The sequence below is a fragment of the Oryctolagus cuniculus genome, chromosome 11 (genome assembly GCF_964237555.1).
Source record: "Oryctolagus cuniculus chromosome 11, mOryCun1.1, whole genome shotgun sequence".
Lineage (NCBI taxonomy): Eukaryota > Metazoa > Chordata > Mammalia > Lagomorpha > Leporidae > Oryctolagus > Oryctolagus cuniculus.
The window spans coordinates 102,201,025-102,220,534 of NC_091442.1; the positions used below are offsets into that span (position 1 = coordinate 102,201,025).

Sequence of the window (19,510 nt, forward strand, 5' to 3'; positions counted from 1 at the left end):
TTTGTGGAGGACTAAGCTTGTAAAAAGAAAGTATGTCAATCCTTGCAAAAATTAAATGAAAAATAAGAAAGAAGGAGGAAGGGTGGAAGCGAGTTGGGGAAGGGGAGGGTAGGAAGTATCATTGTATTAAAACTGTATACATAAAATATATGCAATTGTTCCCCTTTGTATAAATAAATTAAAAATTAAAAGAGAAATGCTTAATAATAGCTCCTTCAAATCTATAAAAATAGATCAACAATATCCCTCTCCCCTCTACCAAATGGGCAAAGGATATGAACAGGCAATTCACAGAAAAAAGAACTTAAATTTATAAAAAAAAACCTTGACTTCACTTTTACAAGAAATACAAGAAATGGCACACAGACACTACTTTCATTTATCAAAGTAGTGAATGTCCAAAAGTTCAATACATACTATATTGGTCAGGACATAATAGACTTTCCTTGTATTTCTGGTAGAAGTATAATGGTAATATAGTAAATAATATAAGATGGTAAAAATCAAAATAACCCCTAAGGAGAGCAATTTGGCAATGCTTAACAAAAGTGTAAAAGCACATGTCCCTGGAATCAGCGACATAGGTTTGGAATGTACCTATTCAATATGTGCATGTAACTAAGAAGCTGCACATCACAGAAGTGTTTATAACAAAATACTGGAAACCATCATACTAATAGGGGCACAGTTATTGTGGTACATTCATAAAACTAAGCACCAGTAAATGCTCTAGGTTCTTTTATGGAGAGATCTTAATTATTTTAAATGGGTAAAAGAAGTAAGATGAACAGTATATAGAATGTGCTACTTTTGTTAACTAGCTTTACAGTGAGGAGTACAATAACATTTACTTATATTTGCTTGGTTTAAATGCCATACACCTGCAAGTATATTCCCCACTCTGTGCCGCACTTCCCTTTTAGGAGGAGAAATGAGTATATGAGGAGATAGGTATTATATGGAGATTTTCTTCACTGAATACCTCATGAACTTTTATATCTTCTTATTTGTGAATCACAAGTCAAACACATTATCTATTTAAAAGGCAAATTAAAACACTTATGGAGGAAACTCAGCATTAAAATAAAAAGTAAAAAAAAAAATCAATATTTTTAGTTTTCTTCAGTCTGAAATCTTAAAGTTGAGGATATATGTGCCCACTGAAGAAACCGAGGATCTGAAGGTTACACAAATCGATGGAAAACATTGCTAGTGCACAGGAATCTGGGTGTGTCCCTACGCCCTGGACATCATTACACTGCATAAGATTACACAAGACTACATTGGACTCATGAATAATGAAGAGACAGAATACATACTAATGTAAACACTTATTAGAGATCCAAGACTTAAGCATACCAAAACGTCGTTTCTTATTTGACATCTCATAGTTCGAAAAGTTCATTTTAATCTGGTTCCCAATCTACAGTATAGCTGATGTTTACTGAAGATATGATCTGTTGTTCCTATTGTGCTCAGATTTTTCTCCAATGGAACAGAAGCTGCCCATTTTTCTTGGAGAGACCTTGGTGATATTTTTAGCACAAATAGTGAATATAAAATCTTCTAACTCCAGAAATTCAAAGTCTGGAGTAGCCTCAAGGGTTTGAAAAAATCTTTTTGAAATTAATAGCTTTTCATTATTGCTTACAGTTTCTTTGCCTACAAGCATTTTCCCTTCCTTCAAAATCTATGTGTATGTGTATGTACTCAGGTAACTATAGACACACCACACACACACACACACACACACATACACAAAGATGTGCACACGACCGCATTGGATTCATGAATAATGAAGAGATAGAATACATATTAACTTAAATGTGCATTAGAGATAAAAAAAATGTGCTGTTTTTATTCACTTGTGTGGGAACACTTGGTCTTCTTAGACCATTGTCTTGGAATTCCTCACTCCTCCTGCTTCTTTTAGGGAAACCACTACATTTACATTTTTAATAGAGTAAATAACATTTTGTTTAACACATAAAGAGGAGCTATAAAACACATATGTATGTGTATATATTTATGGATATATATATATGTATTGTTGAAAATAATTTTTTCTTTTAAAATGTATTTTATAGAGTGAATATTTGGTGCAGTAGTTCAGTTGATGCCTGAGATATCACCTCCCAGGTTGGAGTGCCTGATTCAAATCCTGGCTCCTTCATTTCCAATCGTTTCCTATAATGTACACCTTGGGAGGCAGCAGGTGATAGCTCAAGTCCTTTTCAGCCATGTGGGAGACCCAGATAAGAGTTCTTGGCTCCTGGCTTCCGCCTGGTCCAGTCCTGTCTGTTGTATGAATTTGGGGGCATAAACTAGCAGATGGAAGCTCTTTCTCAGTTTATTTCTCTTTCAAATAAAATGAAATGCATAAATAAAAATTCAAAAAACATATTTGCATTTTTCCTTGAAGAGATCTCAGTTTCCATAGACTCTTGAAATAGTTGGTACTTCGGAAAGGATTAAATGTCATGAAATAATGGGTATTATCTCTTCTTTACTCCTTTCCCTTTTTCTCTAGCTACCACTTAATCTTTGGTTGTCAAATTCCCAGGGATCTAGAAGTCTCTGACAGCAGTAAGTTGGCTTGTACACCCCCAGGCTCTCTAAGTTCCATCCTATAAGCCCCACCAACCAGTTGTTGGCATAATCATTGAAAAAATAATTGGCTGTCTACTCTATCAAATCTGCTGAGGAGCATTTGATTGTAGGCCAAACTGAAGCCAGATAGTCCCTCAAAATTGTGCTGTTTTTATGCACTTGTGTGCAAACAATTGATCATCTTAGTCCATTGTCCTGGAATTTCTCACTCTTCCTATTTCTTTTAGGAAAAACCACCATATTTATACTTAATAGAGTAAATAAATTTTTTAACACATTAATATGAGCTAGAAAATGTATTTGCTGATCACTTCAGGAAGAAAAGCTCCTCCTGCCACTCCATAGCCCCTTTTCTTCAGAAAATTTCCAGTGCTGAATGGCCCATGCGTGAATAAAAGCAATTATCTTATTGAGTGCTTATAAAAGGCATTCGATTGACTAGAGATGAAAAATTAATACAAGGACCTTTAATTTAAAAGTAAGGAGCTTTCTGGGAAAGTTGACATAATAGTAGCTAACAGATCTTGACAGTGAATAGGTATTTTCATATAAATTATCTCATTTATTTAAAACAAGAAAGAATTTTATCATTACTCTCATTTTAAAGCATAAGGAAATGGAGGCTCAGAATGATGAAGTAACTTGACCAAGGACACACAGCAAATTCACAAATTATGAGAGCCTCTGCAATCTTACTGTCACATAACATTGTAGATAGTGAGTGTCTTCATTAAGTCTCTCTCAAATTCTGCTACTAAATTAATTAATACACAGAACAGGTTAATGAAGTGGATCTTTCTGAGAGTGTGAGGAAAAACAGCCTGATGCTTAAGAGTCAATGTCCGTTTTTCTCGGGGAGAGACCTAGAAGTCCCTAGCGGAAAGGCTGTCACAGAAGCGCACCTGGCCCTCGATATGCACAGGCAGATACTTCCTTTCCCCCCCAACTCGAAGGAAAGCTCTAGTCCTAGTCTAGATTAGGATTTTAAAAAATGACTCAAAGGAAAAATTTCTTCCAGAATTTAAAGCTAGGAAAGAGTTTCTTTCTCAACATGACTTGCAATTTTGCCCCTGTGGTGACAGTTCTGAGGCTCAATTTTGTCTTGGTTGCCAAGAAACTCAGTGTCAAGGTATATGTTTAGTTGTAGTCATTTTCCTTATTTTTGTTTTTTTTTTCTGGGATATTTTCTTTTCTTTCACTTAATTTTTTCTCTAAAACTGGCTCTTAGTTTTAATATTGTTTTAATTAGTTTTGTTTTACTCTAATTATATATTTTTATTATAAGGCTATTCAAGTTTTATTTTGGAGATAGGCTGGGCATAAATACAGAGTCTCACTTAAGTAACATACTAAGAATATGAGCACTTTCCCTATGGAAAAAAATAACAAGAGTATACCAGGTACAAATGGTTTATTTAAGTGCTTGAGGAGCTCACACAGGAGATGTTTTCATTGTAAGTGCATAGGGTAATAAAATCCCATTTTCTTTCTTTTAATCTTATAATAAAGGCTCACATCATTATCAGAACTGTCTCATATATTGCAATCAGTAGACATTAAAGTATTTGCTATTATACAGTATGCTTTTGCTAAAAATAAGCCTTGTTATCATGCTTTCATTTTATGATTATATATATTTGGTTTGATATAAAGAGATGATGGAGGCCGGCGCCGCTCACTAGGCTAATCCTCCACCTTGCGGCGCCAGCACACCGGGTTCTAGTCCCGGTTAGGGCGCCGGATTCTGTCCCGGTTGTCCCTCTTCCAGGACAGCTCTCTGCTGTGGCCCGGGAGTGCAGTGGAGGATGGCCTGAGTACTTGGGCCCTGCACCCCATGGGAGACCAGGATAAGTACCTGGCTCCGGCCATCGGATCAGAGCGGTGCGCTGGCCACAGTGCACCGGCTGCGGCGGCCATTGGAGGGTGAACCAACGGCAAAGGAAGACCTTTCTCTCTGTCTCTCTCTCTCTCACTGTCCACTCTGCCTGTCAAAAAAAAAAAAAAAAAAAAAGAAAGAAAAAGAGATGATGGTAGAACTATCTATGAAAATTCTTGACTGACATAATTGTATCAAAAATTGCTTCAAGAGTTGATATGTATATTGTCTAGGGTGCATAGTTTATATATATGAAGGAGTCCTCAAAAAGTTCATGGAAAATGCATACTGTGAAAAAATTATTCATGGATTTCAAAATTTTTTGGACCAAAATAAACTTACATTTTATTTTTTAAATGTATGCTTTTAAAAAAGTTTTATTTATTATTTTGAGAAAGAGAGATTGAGATCTCTAAAGTAGCACTAGGCCAGGCTGAGGTCAGTAGCTTGGCACTTCATATGACCCTCCTGTATGGGCGGAAGACACCAAAGTACTTTAGTCTTTACTTGGTGGTTCCCAGGATGCACAGCTGGATCAGAAGTGGAAGAGCCAGGGCTTGAACCAGGCATTCCATTACAGGACACAAGCATCCCAAGTAGGAGCTTCACCACTGTGCCAAGCACTTGTCCCTAAACCCATCTTTTTAAATAAGTATTTATTTACTTGAAAGAGAGAGAGAGAGAGAGAGAGAGAGAATCAGACAATTAGAGAGGAAGATCTTCCATCTGCAGATTCACTCTCCAAATGGCCACAACAGCTGGAGCCTAGAATTTCATCTTGGTCTCCCACATGGATGGCAGGGGTCAAAGTATTTCCGCCATCACCTGCTACCTTGCCAGGTGCATCTGGAACTTGAATAAGCACTCCCATATGGGATGCTGCTGTTGCAAGCAGTAGCTTAACCCAGTGTACCACACCTGCCACTTAAAATTATCTTAATTATACTTTCCATGAACTTTTTGAAGCCCTTTTGTATTTTGTCACATCTACAATTCTGTTGGCTGTAGAATATAATCACGTTATACACACATGCAAGCCAAGAAAAGCATATATTCATCTTTTTCTGAATGATGGCAATAGCAGAAAAAAAATCAGTTAATTGTATTTGAGGGACAATCCTGGGGAAGTGCTGTGTTGTGAGATGATAATACTAAAAATGAAGAGAAATTAAAAGGTGAATCACAGAAGGTCTAAGAACTTTTTAGTATTCTCAAATTTAAAAAACAAAACTATACTTGGACAAGGTGAGACATAAAAATCCATTTCAGTAGGAAGAACGCCCCTTCCTCATGATTCGCCAGCATCTCAAAAACATAAAAAGGCTGCTCTTTCATGGGAAGGATCAGGCAAGGCTAGCAACCATTTTGAGAGGAAATTCAGAGAAGAAGGGAGCTGAGCAGACAACATGGTTAAGGTAATACTGGAAATGCATCTTTCTATGGGTAGCTGATTTGAAGTTAACAGTTAAGGGGGGGATGTTTTCCGTTTTAGTGCTTGCTCAGATTTAGGGGCAAGCCAAGGTTCAGGAGCCTATGGGGAGGAAAGGTGCAAGGATGCCTGAGTAAAGTTTGGTCAAGCCAAGTTGGTGGGTAAGAAATGGTCTATTCTAAGGATTTGGTCAGCACAGTTTCTACAATGTAAAGAAAAGTAGACACTTTTGAAATGCTAACTACTTTTTTATTGTCATTGTACTTCTTATAAAAAGCCTAGTGGAGCCAAGAAGCAGGCCGAGTATAGTATTAGGAACTCCACAGTCTATTCCCTTTTGCATCTCCGACGTGCCCAAGATTGAAGCTAGTCAACTAACTTTCTGATAAATCAGCAGAAGACTTATAAAGAGGGCTGAGATGCTGAGGGAAAAGTCATTTTTGCATATTAATACAAAGAGCTTATCTATCTTACAGACATTTATCAATCAGCTTACATATTTATTAAATTAATATGTTACAAAAAGCACTGCAAAATATTGATCTGGCAACATTCCTAGAAGAACCCTGTTGATATACACATTCACGAGATTTATTGGTCATTTGTCTTCAAGAAATTAAGAAGTAGAAAGCTTTTAAAGAAGGACATTCTGCCAAAGAACAACCTATAAAACACAAGATTGAAGTATGAGTAAGAGTTATAGTGCTGGAAAAGACCTAGTCCTATCCTATTTTCCAATGAGGACATTGAGGCTCATTGCTAGATGTTGATTTCCTAATCACACAGCAAGGTGGTGCAGAGGTAGGTGTAGGAAGCAGATCTCAGAACCCTCATCCTCTTTGAGGGTGGGCTCTATAAGTATCATTTTGTTTCATAGGACCTTTACTTTGCACATTATAAAAAGATGGTAAGGTATGAACCATTGCTAAATAGGAACTAGTAGTAAAGAAATATATGCAACATGATTTCATATCTTTAAATTACAAAAATCTATCCATCCATCCATCCGTCCGTCCATCCATCCAATCCATCCAATTATGATCTACCTACGCAAGTGAGTGTAAGATACTGAAGAGTGAAAGCATATTTATCACACTAGCACTGCATATTCACAGTAAGGGGATAAGAAAAAAATATGCAGCTAAAGAGAATTTGGAAAAAAATTTTGTGAAAATTACATTCACTAAGTTCTATCCATACACATAAAAATTGTATAGACACATAGGGCTAGAAGGACCCTAGGATATGTACATTGACAAGGACATTAACAGAAGAAAATATCACTTGTTCAGGGTTGGGCTGTGGATACTTTAAAAATTTGTGTATCTTAAAAGTTTTTTCAGTAACAAAAAAAATAAAGACAAATCAAACTAATCCTTTATCTGAATCCGCTGAAACACACTGTCTTCACTCAAAACTGGTAATATCATGTATTCATTAACAGTCTTCACATAGCAAACCTTTGTTTAATTATCAGAATTGATAGCTTTAAAATCTTTTTTCACTGGAAATATTTATATGTGAGGGTCAGAGTTGTGGCATAGCTGGTAAAGCTACTGCCTGTGACACCAGTATCCCATGTGGGTGCCGGTTCATGTCCTGGCTGTTCCACTTCCAATCCAGGTCTCTACTAATGGTCTAGGAAAAGCAGTAGATGATGGCGCCAGTGTTTGGGATACTGGGATAAAGCTCTTGGCTCCTAGTGTTGGCCTGGCTCAGTCCTGGCCATTGTAGCCATCTGGGAAATGAACCAGCAAATGGAAGATACCGCCCCAGCCACCCTCTCTGTCACTATAACTCTGACTTTCAAATAAACAAATAAATTTTTAAAAATATATTTATATGTGTATGTAGCTCTATACAAATTATCATTATATTTATTTACTAAATTGGGCACATACTTTTTATTAAATGACTTACTCAATGAAAATAAAAGTATATTTATTTACTAAGTTGGGCATATATTTTGTATTAAATGATTTATTCAAAGAAAATAATTTATTAAATGATTACTCAATGAAAATAAATAAAAGTAATACCATAAAAATTTTGGAAACTTTAGAAAAAAGAGAGCAGAAAATAAAAATCTGGTAATCTTCTCCAGAGATATCCACTGTTAATTGCATATGGCCTTCAAATTTTTTGTATACATGTTTACTCTATTTCTTTCAATTAATAATATATCATGGCTATATTCCCATGGCAATAAATACTAAATATAGATATAATGTCATTTTAATTATCTGTTTCACATTTTACAATATAGAATTAATATAATTTATTTACAAATTGCCTACTAATGGTCACTTGGTTTGAATTTTAAAATACTTTTTTTAAAGACTTATTTATTTATTTTAAAGGCAGAGTTACAGAGCGGCAGAGGCAGAGAGAGAGACTGATCTTCCATCCACTGGTTCACTCCCCTGATGGCTGCAATGGCTGGAACTGGCTCAATTTGAAGCCAGGAGACAGGAGTTTCTTCTGGGCCTCTCATGTGGGTGCAGGGGCCTAAGAACCTGTGCCATCCTCCACTGCTTTCCCAGGCCATAGCAGAGAGCTGGATCGGAAGTGGAGCAGCCAGGACTCGAACTGGTGCCCATATGGGATGCTGGCAGTGCAGGTGGTGGCCTTACCCTCTATGCCACAATGCCAGCTCCTTAAAATACTTTTTAAATAATCATAAATAATGCTGAAATAAATATTATATACATATTACTGTTTTTTTTGCTCTGCTTCCTTAAACTATATTCCTATAAATGACACAGGTAGGTGTCATTTTTTTTTCAACTCACAAAATACTTAATTTCCTAATTCCCTAGACATTTATATTTGAATATTAAAATGCTATTATTACATGATTTGTTATCAGAATGATGACCATGGATACAGTTTTCTCATGGGTAAGGAACTCATGTTTATCACTTAATTCTTCATTATATTTTGGTAAGAAAATTTATATCTGAAAGCAATTATTATGACTCATGGGTTATGAAAGTCTATTATAGGCCGGCACCGCGGCTCACTAGGCTAATCCTCCGCCTAGCGGCGCCGGCACACCGGGTTCTAGTCCCGGTTGGGGCGCCGGATTCTGTCCCGGTTGCCCCTCTTCCAGGCCAGCCCTCTGCTGTGGCCCGGGAGTGCAGTGGAGGATGGCCCAGGTGCTTGGGCCCTGCACCCCATGGGAGACCAGGAAAAGCACCTGGCTCCTGGCTCCTGCCATCGGATCAGCGCGGTGTGCCGGCCGCAGCGTGCCGGCCGCGGCGGCCATTGGAGGGTGAACCAACGGCAAAGGAAGACCTTTCTCTCTGTCTCTCTCTCTCACTGTCCACTCTGCCTGTCAAAAAATAAAAAAAAAAAAAAGAAAAAAAAAAGAAAGTCTATTATCTATCTTTCAAATTACTCCTAATTACTTATACTTCCTCTTTTTCTTGCCATTATGAGGTCATCAGTGATGAATTTTTTTTAAAATGCACCAACATTTATATGGAAGTTATTCAATTATTATTTTTAAAGCATCTACAAAGGAGATTTTAGCACTATTGTTACTTTATCAAATAAGTACCAATATCCTCAAGATATTATACATAGAATGGACCATTATTCATCCACTGGAAAATTTTGTGCCAGCCTTGTGATATAGTGGGTAAAGCTACCACCTGTGATGCTGGCATCCAATATGGGTGCCAGTTCATGTCACAGTTGCTCCACTTCTGATCCAGCTCCCTGCTAATGGCCTGGGAAAAGCAGCAGAGGTTGGCCCAAGTGTTTGGGCTCCTGCCATCCAGGTGGAAGACCTGGATGGAGCTTCTCCTGTCTCTTAGCTTTGACCTGGCTCAACCCTCACCATTGTGGCCATCTGGGAAATGAACCAGAGATTGGAAGATCTCTCTCTCTCTCTCTCTCTCTCTCTCTTTGTGTGTGTGTGTGTGTGTGTATTTACTCTGACTTTCAAACAAATAAATAAATCTTAATTTTTTTTTCTTTTAAGAGAATAATAAGTGGAAGAAAAAGGTAAGTCAAAGAAAGGAGTGGTTTGTCTATTAAGAGCTACTATGTACCAGGAATGTAGCTAACTGCTTTTTCATTCGTTAGAATTCACTCAAAAATATTGGAGGAAGAAGATATTTATTTATTTATTTATTTATTTATTTTTGGGCAGGCAGAGTGGACAGTGAAAAAGACAGAGAGAAGATATTATTTATTATAGCTGTTTTCCATTATGAAGAAGTAAAGTTCAGAGTAAAGAAATGTTTTGCCCAGAATCACATTTCTAGTAATTCTTGGGTATTCAAACCAGCAACAGAATAGATTGTCTCTTAAGCAGTAAGTTTATATGTTTGGTCATTTATCAGAGATATCATGGAAAGTATTCCCAAATCCCTGATGACTACACTTGCTCTTATCTCCAGGATTTTTCCAGAGGGTTAATAATGTGTTGAATTGATTTAAAGTGTACCTTTTTGAACTACTGATATGACCAAATATGAGACTGTAGAATAATATTCAACTATTTTATACTTAAGGGAAACCTAAATTCACAATTAAAAGTACCTGTAATTTCAAAATCAGAGAGAATCTTAGCTAGATTCTTTCTTTTTTAAAAAAATATTTATTTTTATTTATTTGAAAGAGTTGCAGAGAGGTTCACTCCTGAGATGGCTGCAACAGCCAGAGCTGAGCCGATATGAAGCCAAGAGCCAGGAGCTTCCTCGATGTGTCCCAAGTGGGTGCAGGGGCCCAAGGACTTGGGCCATCTTCCACTGCTTTCCCAGGCCACAGCAGAGCACTGGCTGGATCAGAAGAGGAGCAGCTGGGACTAGAATCGGCACCCATATGTGATGCCAGTGCTTCAGGCCAGGGATTTAACCCACTGTACCATAGTGCCGGCCCCTTAGCTAGATTCCAATAATGCAAATCTATACTATATAAATTATTTTGGTTTTAAGTGATTTTTTGAAATATATGGTGACAAAAATACATTTTATAGTATATTGTGCTAGAAACACACTTATTTGTTTGATTAAACAAAACATCTTGGTAAAAATTACTTACCTCATACTAGCCTAACATTCACTATACTGAGCATTTTTACATAACTATTCTATTATCAAGGGACTCATTTTATTTAACCTAAGTGAAAAAAAAAAATCATGTACTAAAGTGTTACTTAAGATAATAATAAAACAAATCCTTTCTTGGATTTTACTGCTAATGTATCCTACTCTCCACCTTCCCAAGTTGGTTCTATCCAAATAGTACTATAAAGAGACAAAAAAATCAAAAACAAAATATGCCTATTGCAAAGCATTTCATAGAGAACTTTTTATGTGCAGTCTAACAGTTCATGGAAAAAAATAACATTACTGGAGGCCAGGAAAATTCTTCATTTGAAAATAAGTGAAGCCTGGGCCATCATTAGAGTCTGTGCATTTACCTTTGGGAGGTAAGGAGAGATTCAAAGCTGGGACTCATTTACATATATGACCATATGGCTTGTGATTTGGGAAGGCTTCTGGATTTCAGGGAAAGCCTTCCATGGTGATAGTTAGGCTTTGATAAAGGGAGGTGGTTGATTCTACACTAAACATCCTCTGGTGGTTTCCCTTTGTGCATATCAGTATGATCCGACCTTAAAAAAGCAATGGGATAGCTCCTGTTCTAGGAAAGCAGCGGGTTTTCCTGAAAGAAGTATGGATTTCAAGAAGAGAAAAACTTGGATTTGGCACAATTGACTTGGACAGGTTACTTTTTTGAGCCTTTGTCTGTAAAATGGGTATAATATTTCATGGAATTATTTGGAGAACTGAATGCAAATATGTTCACATTAGTAAATTCTACCACATCTGATGCACAGCAAAAATGGAACACACTTTAGTTCCCTTCTTTTTTTCATTTCTATAATAGGGTGTCGCTCCCCCTCTTCATGGAGGAACGACACTAAACCCTGCCTAGGCTTCATATCCGAGTCACGGCACCATTATGTCGCTACCCCTCTTCGTGGAGGAACGACACAGGACCCTGCGCTGTTCTTTTGTCTGCTCGGCCCTCCCCGGGTTTGCTGCTGGTTCTTCCCGGGTTGGCTACTGTCCCTCCACCTCCGTGGAAGGGCACTTCCCCCTGCCACATTCCCCACTTCCGCAGGGGAGCGGCACACCGCCGGCCAGCTCTCTCGGGGGCTGCTCAGGTGTTCCTTCAGATAGATGTTCCTCTTAGATGTTCCTGGTGCATGTTGTCTCTCTCCTCCTTTATAGTCCTCTTCCACCAATCCCAACTCTGCTACCCACACGCCGAGTACGCTGCTCTCCTCCAATCAGGAGCAGGTCCTGCAGCTTGTCAAGTTGGTGAAAGGCAGCTGTGTAGAAGCTGTTTCCTCCTCTCCCAGCGCCATATTGTAGGAGAGCAGACGCATAGAATAAGTCTTAATTCCAGTAACAGTCTAGTCCGAGTTGCTCCCCACAATAGGGCAATTATAATATATTTTCAGCAGGAGGACAGCTATCAGCTGAAATGATGGCAAAGCACCTGAGCTGTGAGAGCAAACAGCAAGTCTTGGAAGCAACCAAGACAACAAGGGAGGAGTTTTCTGGGCTGTGGAGATGTTTGTCAGAAAGACACCCTTTCCGGGGAAAGAACAGAGTCAGTGCTCCCCACTCCTATAGACTCAGGGGAAAGGTGGAGCTTAGACTAGAAAAGAAACCGTTTACTCTGCCTTAGTGAGTTCCTAAATTCCTGAAAATTCTCCTCGGGGTTTTCTATAGCTCTGAGGGACCCTGAACCAAAAGCTGGCCCTCAGACTTATTAGAAGCAAAGCAAGAGCTTAGATTAAGGAGGCTATATAATTCGTGTTAGCCACTGCTTCAAAGGTGTGTATATTTTAGCCAATGACTTAATAATTATACTTTATTTATCTCATGTAGACAATGGCCTCCATGATACAAGTCTTTATAAATTCATTTTAGTAGTTTTGACTTATCATTAAAATGTAGCTCAAATTCATATACTGACAAAAGTAGGTTTTTAAAAGATAATACTCTAGAATGTTTCTCTCTGGCTATAATTTAATCTTACATATCTGAATGAAATTGTAGCCTTAAAAATACATTTTAACTAAATACTATTTTTATGCTTATGCACTTGGATCAATCTAATATAATCTATATACTCACCTATTTAGTCTGACAAGAGATTATTAAAACCAGTGCAGAAATAGGAGAATGTTTATAAGATTATCTGCTACCTCGTATTATAATGTCTGGGCACTTGATTACTCTGCATATTTGCTGTAGTGTAATGACAAGCACATCCTAGGGTGCCAATTATTGCCTCCACTCTACTTAAGTGGTCTTCAATCCCATCAAGAAGATCATCAGTATGATTCTCAGAAAGTGTGAGAATTAGAATGAGTTCCCATGAATATGGTAAATTACCTAAATTGAAAGAGCTTCCTTGTGATACAATGAGAATGGTTAAGAAATAAAGCTTTAAGAAACTTTTCACATGAAAGCAACTTAAAATATAAGTAGTTATAACTTAAGTACAATTGTCACTGGTCAAAAAGACAAGCAAGATTTCCCAAGTACCTTCCTGTGTGGCACACTCTCTAATTAGAAGGATAAATCACAGATATTTGGGGAAGATGAAAAGAGAATTTATACTTACTAATAGCCTGCTATGTTCCAAGCTATGGTGGTTCAGTGTATAATTTAATCTTGCAGCAATCTTATGAGGTGGTTATTAAAAAAAAGTTGAATTTATAGATGCCGCAGTTGGCATCAGAGAGGTCATACAGCCAGTGAATTGCCATTCTGGAATTTAAAACTACGTCCACCTAACTTCAAGACCTGTGCTCTGAAAGAATTCTACACATGTAAACCTGGGAATGCACAATGGTGTGGAATTAACTATCAAATCAAATTTCTACCACCACCAAGAAATAGGGTGCTCTACATAACATGAGGCATTCAATATAATTTAATCCTACTGCCAATACTGATTTGTTTGGCACTTGAATCTTACTTCAGGCATGAAAACAGAAACATTATTTGTGAAAGCTATGTGTTAATACATTCTGAATGAGAACCTAAGGGATTGACCTAAAATAAATTCAGTATATTTTATGTACTTTTTATTTTTTATCTTAGTCCAGGAAATTTGAATAAGTTACTGGATAAGTTTCGAACTGCTATATAATTTGCTGAGGAAATTAAAGAACAGAAAACAAAAATAATGAACCTGACACTTGAAATGTGTAGCTGTGGGTAGGGAAGACAGAAATGCTGAAACCAAGCAAGCAGAAGCATGGAACATTTTATGCTGATTCTGATGCTACAGATTGCTATGATTTTATTCTCCAATAATCTTGTGAGGTTTTATGTAACAAATATCATAAATGTTCATAAGTCTACATAGCTTTGTTAAAGACAGGTGTCTTGGTTTGTTTTTGTTGCTGTAACAAAATACCTGAGACTAGGTAATTTATATAAGATAGAAGTTTGCTTGGCTCATAGTTCTGGAGGCTGGGATGTCCAACAGCATGGAACCAGCATCTGGTAAGGACCTTCTTGTTACGTCACCACAAGGCAGAGGGCATCCCCAGCCAGATAGCGCAAGCACTGCAGCTCAGATCTCTCTTGTTCTTATAGAAGCTACTGATGCCATCATAGGAGCCCCACCTTCACAACCTCATCCAATCTGAATTACCTCCTAAAGCCTCCCCCCCCTCCCCGGCAAATATCATCAACACATGAATTTGGGGATTAAATTTCCAAAATATGAATTTTGGAAGACAAACATTGATGTCATGGCACCAGGTATAGTACTTGACTCAATGTTCCTCAAAAGCAAAATTCTGGAGATTGACATCACATATCACATACTATGCAAAGTAATATTTATTCTCACTCTAAATTTACTGCCCATTAACTTCTTTGTATTTCTCTTACCCATTGTCAAGCAAAACTAGGGTACTCACCATTCATAAAAATGATTTAGGCCATTGACATCGATGCATATTTGATTTTGCTCTTTCTTTTGTCAGGTTACACTGGGGATTGATGCTCTCTTTTGAGGAACTACTCTTTTCTGGCACCAGCTGACTGGCAGGCTTGTTATGACCTGCATTCCAGTTGACACACCACAACAATGCAAGGGAATACAGCAAATTTAACATCTGAACTTTGAGAAGAGCTGACGTCATAAAGTTCTTAAAGAAAGGGTATACATGTTCTTTGCACATAACGTTGGGCAGTCTCCCTCATGGTAGGACAAGGTGAGAGCTAAAACTTGATATATATCTACATGTATCAGATTCTCTATTTATGCCATTGCACATGTCTCTACAATGCTCTTATATATGTATTCCCAATTCTTTCCGTGGACCAACTGAGGATGTTGCCAAGATCAAGGAGCTAATAAAGAGTAGAGCTAGGATTTGATCCATGTGTCTGGTTTTTCATTTCAAGATGTGATTTCCCAAACACACTCAGAATCTAAAATATCATCTTCATGGGGTTATTTATCACCCTACTAGTTAAAGCTAATCCTTAGAGGGAAAAATCCGCAGCTCAGTAAAACTATAATTTACAACTGGTCGGAGGGCCAACTGGAATGTGACATGTTATAGTCAATCACTTAGTACATAATTAGTGTGTAATTAAGAGGTAAAAACTAAGGCACATACAGAACAGCCTTTGTTAATGGTGATGATTCTTTGGGGACTGAGTTTCCACTTTCATTTTCATTACCGTAGTAGAGAAACAATAAATAATGGAATAGGAAAGGTGGAAAGAGAGAGGACTAAGGGAAAGTAATCTGTGCATTTGTTTACCACTCAAATGCTCTTCAAAGGCAGCTTTGCTTTGCTTGAGTGGCATTTTTAATATTTACCTTTTTTTAAAGAACCATGTTGATGATAATTTTATGATTCTCTGCCACTATGTATTTTTAGAATTTTAGAGCATTAGAATAATATTTGATGTTACCTAGGTCTAAGTGTGGAATTTAAGATCATAAATTGTGCTTCTGGAAGAGAAGCACTCTGCCATGTCAGCTTGGACATTCTCAGTAACAAGGAACTTAACAGTTACTCACTGGCCAACCCTTCCATCCTCATGTTGTACAATTGCTAAAAAAATAAATTGTTAACTGCCCATCAATCACAAACCTGCATACCTAGAGCCTTCCTATGAGCATGTCAGAAACTATGTGATAGCATTCGCTCCTAGGCTGTTGCTTTGGGTCCTGGAAAAGTCCTCAGTGTTTATTAGCATTTATGTGTGAGATCACTGGATCTATGCACTATCATAGAGCTATAATTACCTGTACTTCTAAACATATTTACACAATTTTGAGACTTCTTTAATAATGTTTGAGCTTTAGGATCTAAAACAACTCTGAATTTCAGAGAAAAAAAATTTTGCTCTTCTAATTCATTTACTTAGCTTGGGACTCAACACAGATTTTTGACCCAGCACAGAAGAAATGAGACATGTGTTCCTACAAGGGTCTTATTCAGACCTGTAAATTTTCTTCAGTAATTGCAACCACAGATTGCAGTGTTAGCTCTCAGCCACCCAGGCCCAGTCCAGCACAAATGGATCATTGTAGAACTTTCCTGTGCTTAGAGTGATGTGAAATGCTCATTTAAAAAGCAGATTTGTCAGGCTCCAACCCTGATTCAGTAATTGATATAGTTGCATACAGCTCAGGAGTCTTTTTTTTTTTTTTGACCAGAGCTAAAAGTGATTCTGATATAGGTGGTCTTCAGTCCACATTTTGAGAGAAATGCCTAATATCAGCCATTGCAAAAATGTAGTTAGTTCTTTTGCTTTTAGAAAATGGCAAAGATGGTGAAATTTGTTGCTCTTTCATAATTTTTCAACTAAGCCAAGGAGGAATGTCAAAACAAATCACTAGGCTTTTTTTTTGTTTTGTTTTGTGTATGTGTGTGTTTGCAATGAAATCCAAACTGCTCCTGTTTTAGGTTGAAATGGTCATTATGCTGTCGGCCCAGCTGTGGGAGCTCCAGACTCATATGGTGTCAGGTCTAAAGTAATACAAATGACCCTGTGTCCACAGTAAGTCTCCAAGAGGAAGAAATGCGTAGATTTGAAACTGATATTGGAAGTGCCTCGTCAATAAGAATAGGATGGGGAAGAATATGATAGGAAAAGGAGGAAAGGGGGAGGGCAGGGTTATAGCTTGGAAAGCTGGGAAGGCTGGTATTCCCATTCCCAATTCAGCTGACCATCTCACTCCTGTCTTTCCAGACTAGTGACCAGTCTGCCGTGTCATGCTCTACTTTCACCTCTGAATGCCTGTAGAGTTCCAAGAACTGTCAGAACTCTCAATATTTAGGCAACAATCTGGGCAAAAGAGTTTCTAATTGACTCAGCTATGACTCTGAAAAGATGGTCATTGTCCATGGTTCTGCTAGTTGGCTTGGGGAGTGCTTTTGTAACCTCTTGTGAGAGTCAGGTAAGGTAAGAGAACCCAAGCCGTGCAAATGGAGGCTGGATTCTTCTTTATTTAAATTTTGATATTTTCCTTTATCATGGATTTTTTTGGCATTCATTTTGAATTTTAAAAATATCACATTAAAATATTATGTATCTTGATTAGCTGTGGTTTTGGTACCCTCTTGAATTCTGCTCACTATGGAAGTTCCCCACTGACTTCATTTCATTCCACTGTAGGTTCTGGGGAGAAGTCAAATGACTATAAAGGTCTATAGCTGTTTGTCCTGTAATACATTTAGATTTCTCCCACCTAGAACTTAATTCCTCTAATAAAACATCAAGTATCACTTCTGACTTAAACATGAACTCAGTGTTTAGGAATCACCTTTATAATTCCTAATGCTATAGATCTACTTAATTTCCAGTGGCATTACTTCTTAGTGGCAGAGTAGAAATGAAACTCAAATATTTTGACTCTTTTAGGAATATTAATTTCTTTAGTATGAATATAGCTGTTATTTTGAGGCTTAGTCATCTGACACTTGATATTACCCATCAGTATTAAGCAAAAAGTCTTCAAAGAAGATTTCAAATGGCTTTCCCTTCTGAACTTTAACTGTAGGGAAACCAATAATACTTGGGAAGGGAAACATATTAATAGTGATTATAAGACCAGCTATTTGGGAGATGCACTGTTAGGTACTATGAGGTACATAAGGATGAGTAATGCACAGTATTGGCCAAGTTAGATCAATGCAGAAGTTGTTAGTCACTTTGGCTAGGATGAATAGGATGTTTTACTGAATGAGAGATGGTAGTATATTTAATCATCAGATTCCACAACACCTTGAAGTGCTACATACTGAGCTCTACATAAAGTTGAAACCTCAATAATATTAACAGGCAAAGTAAAAATCTTTCTATCAAATCAATATGCTTATAATTGATGTTGTTTACAGGTCATAGTTGTTGGTTCTGACAGTGGAAGGAAATAATTTGTAGCTACAGTTATTATGATAAAGCATCAAATTACCTAAAGATTCCTATCATATTCTAGCTATTTCTTAAGAACATTTATTCACTGAATTATAGGAAAAGGTTTGCTTACTTGTGGTCTCACCATTCATCTCTTCAAGTTCACTGTTGATTCCAACATCTATGGAATTCATTATTTTGTCAATCTTTGAGAAACAAAAAACATGCAAATGGATTGTTACATACACTTTTAACATTGAATTTTAAAATGACATTCAAATGCCAATAGTATACATTTTTGGCATTACTGCCACAATAATACTATAACTCAGAGACTGACAGAGAAAGCTTGAAAAGAGGAGCAAATGTCTTTTGAATTGGATTTTGGAATATAAATTATGTTCCCCTTTCTTACATGTTGAAAATTAGCTTGCTTTTTCTCTGTGTTTCTTAATGAACTTTGTACTTAGATAAGTCAGTAAGTTAGGAACTGTAAATTCTTTAAACTCAGAGGGGAAGGGATTCACAATAATTTCATATGACAAAGTCTATTATCTCTGGCATCCTTCCTCTTCTGCCTGGCAGAATATGAATCTCATCTGACTGGAAAAGGGAAAGCTATCAAAGGCTGTGGGCACAGCCAATGGAACTAAGGTCTTGCTAACTTGCTCAGACAGTCACAAGCTGATTAGTGTAATCTAATCTCAAGTATCTAGGCACAGAAACAATTTACTTCTAAAGACACATTAAATAATAATTCATCTTGTCTACAAAAGAGGATTCCATAAAATATTTCAGATAATAAGAAATGGGTCTTCTAAAACAAAAACACAACAAAACAAACAAAAATCTATCCACCTATGAGGACGGACTTTGTAGGAAGATATGACTAAGTTATAGCTATTCATGGTTTAATCCCGTTTCTTCCCTTTTTTGGCAACCTGCAGAAGGCGGCAGGCTTCAGAAAGGACAATGAGCATTACATGTCATATTTCATCCACTCTGGTTTTTTTTTTTTTTTTTTGGACAGGCAGAGTTAGACAGAGAGAGAGAGAGAGAGAGAGAGAGAGAGAGAAAAGTCTTCCTTTTTCAGTTGGTTCACCCCCAAAGTGGTTGCTATGGTGCTGTGCCGATCCGAAGCCAGGAGCCAGGCGCTTCCTCCTG

General features: G+C 37.4%; 1 protein-coding gene across 24 annotated transcripts in view; it reads right to left on the reverse strand.

Moving 5' to 3' along the window:
* ANKS1B (ankyrin repeat and sterile alpha motif domain containing 1B) overlaps positions 1–19,510 on the reverse strand; it is a 1,216,905-nt gene that overhangs the window by 492,352 nt on the left and 705,043 nt on the right. For 22 of the 24 annotated variants that reach the window (XM_051846555.2, XM_051846554.2, XM_051846553.2 and 19 more), the window contains one exon: positions 18,480–18,552. In XM_051846555.2, coding sequence (XP_051702515.1) covers positions 18,480–18,552 — 73 coding nt within the window. Of the gene's footprint in view, positions 1–14,886; positions 15,015–18,479; positions 18,553–19,510 lie in introns of those variants that run through there. The other 2 variants (XM_051846562.2, XM_051846558.2) reach the window with 2 other exon arrangements.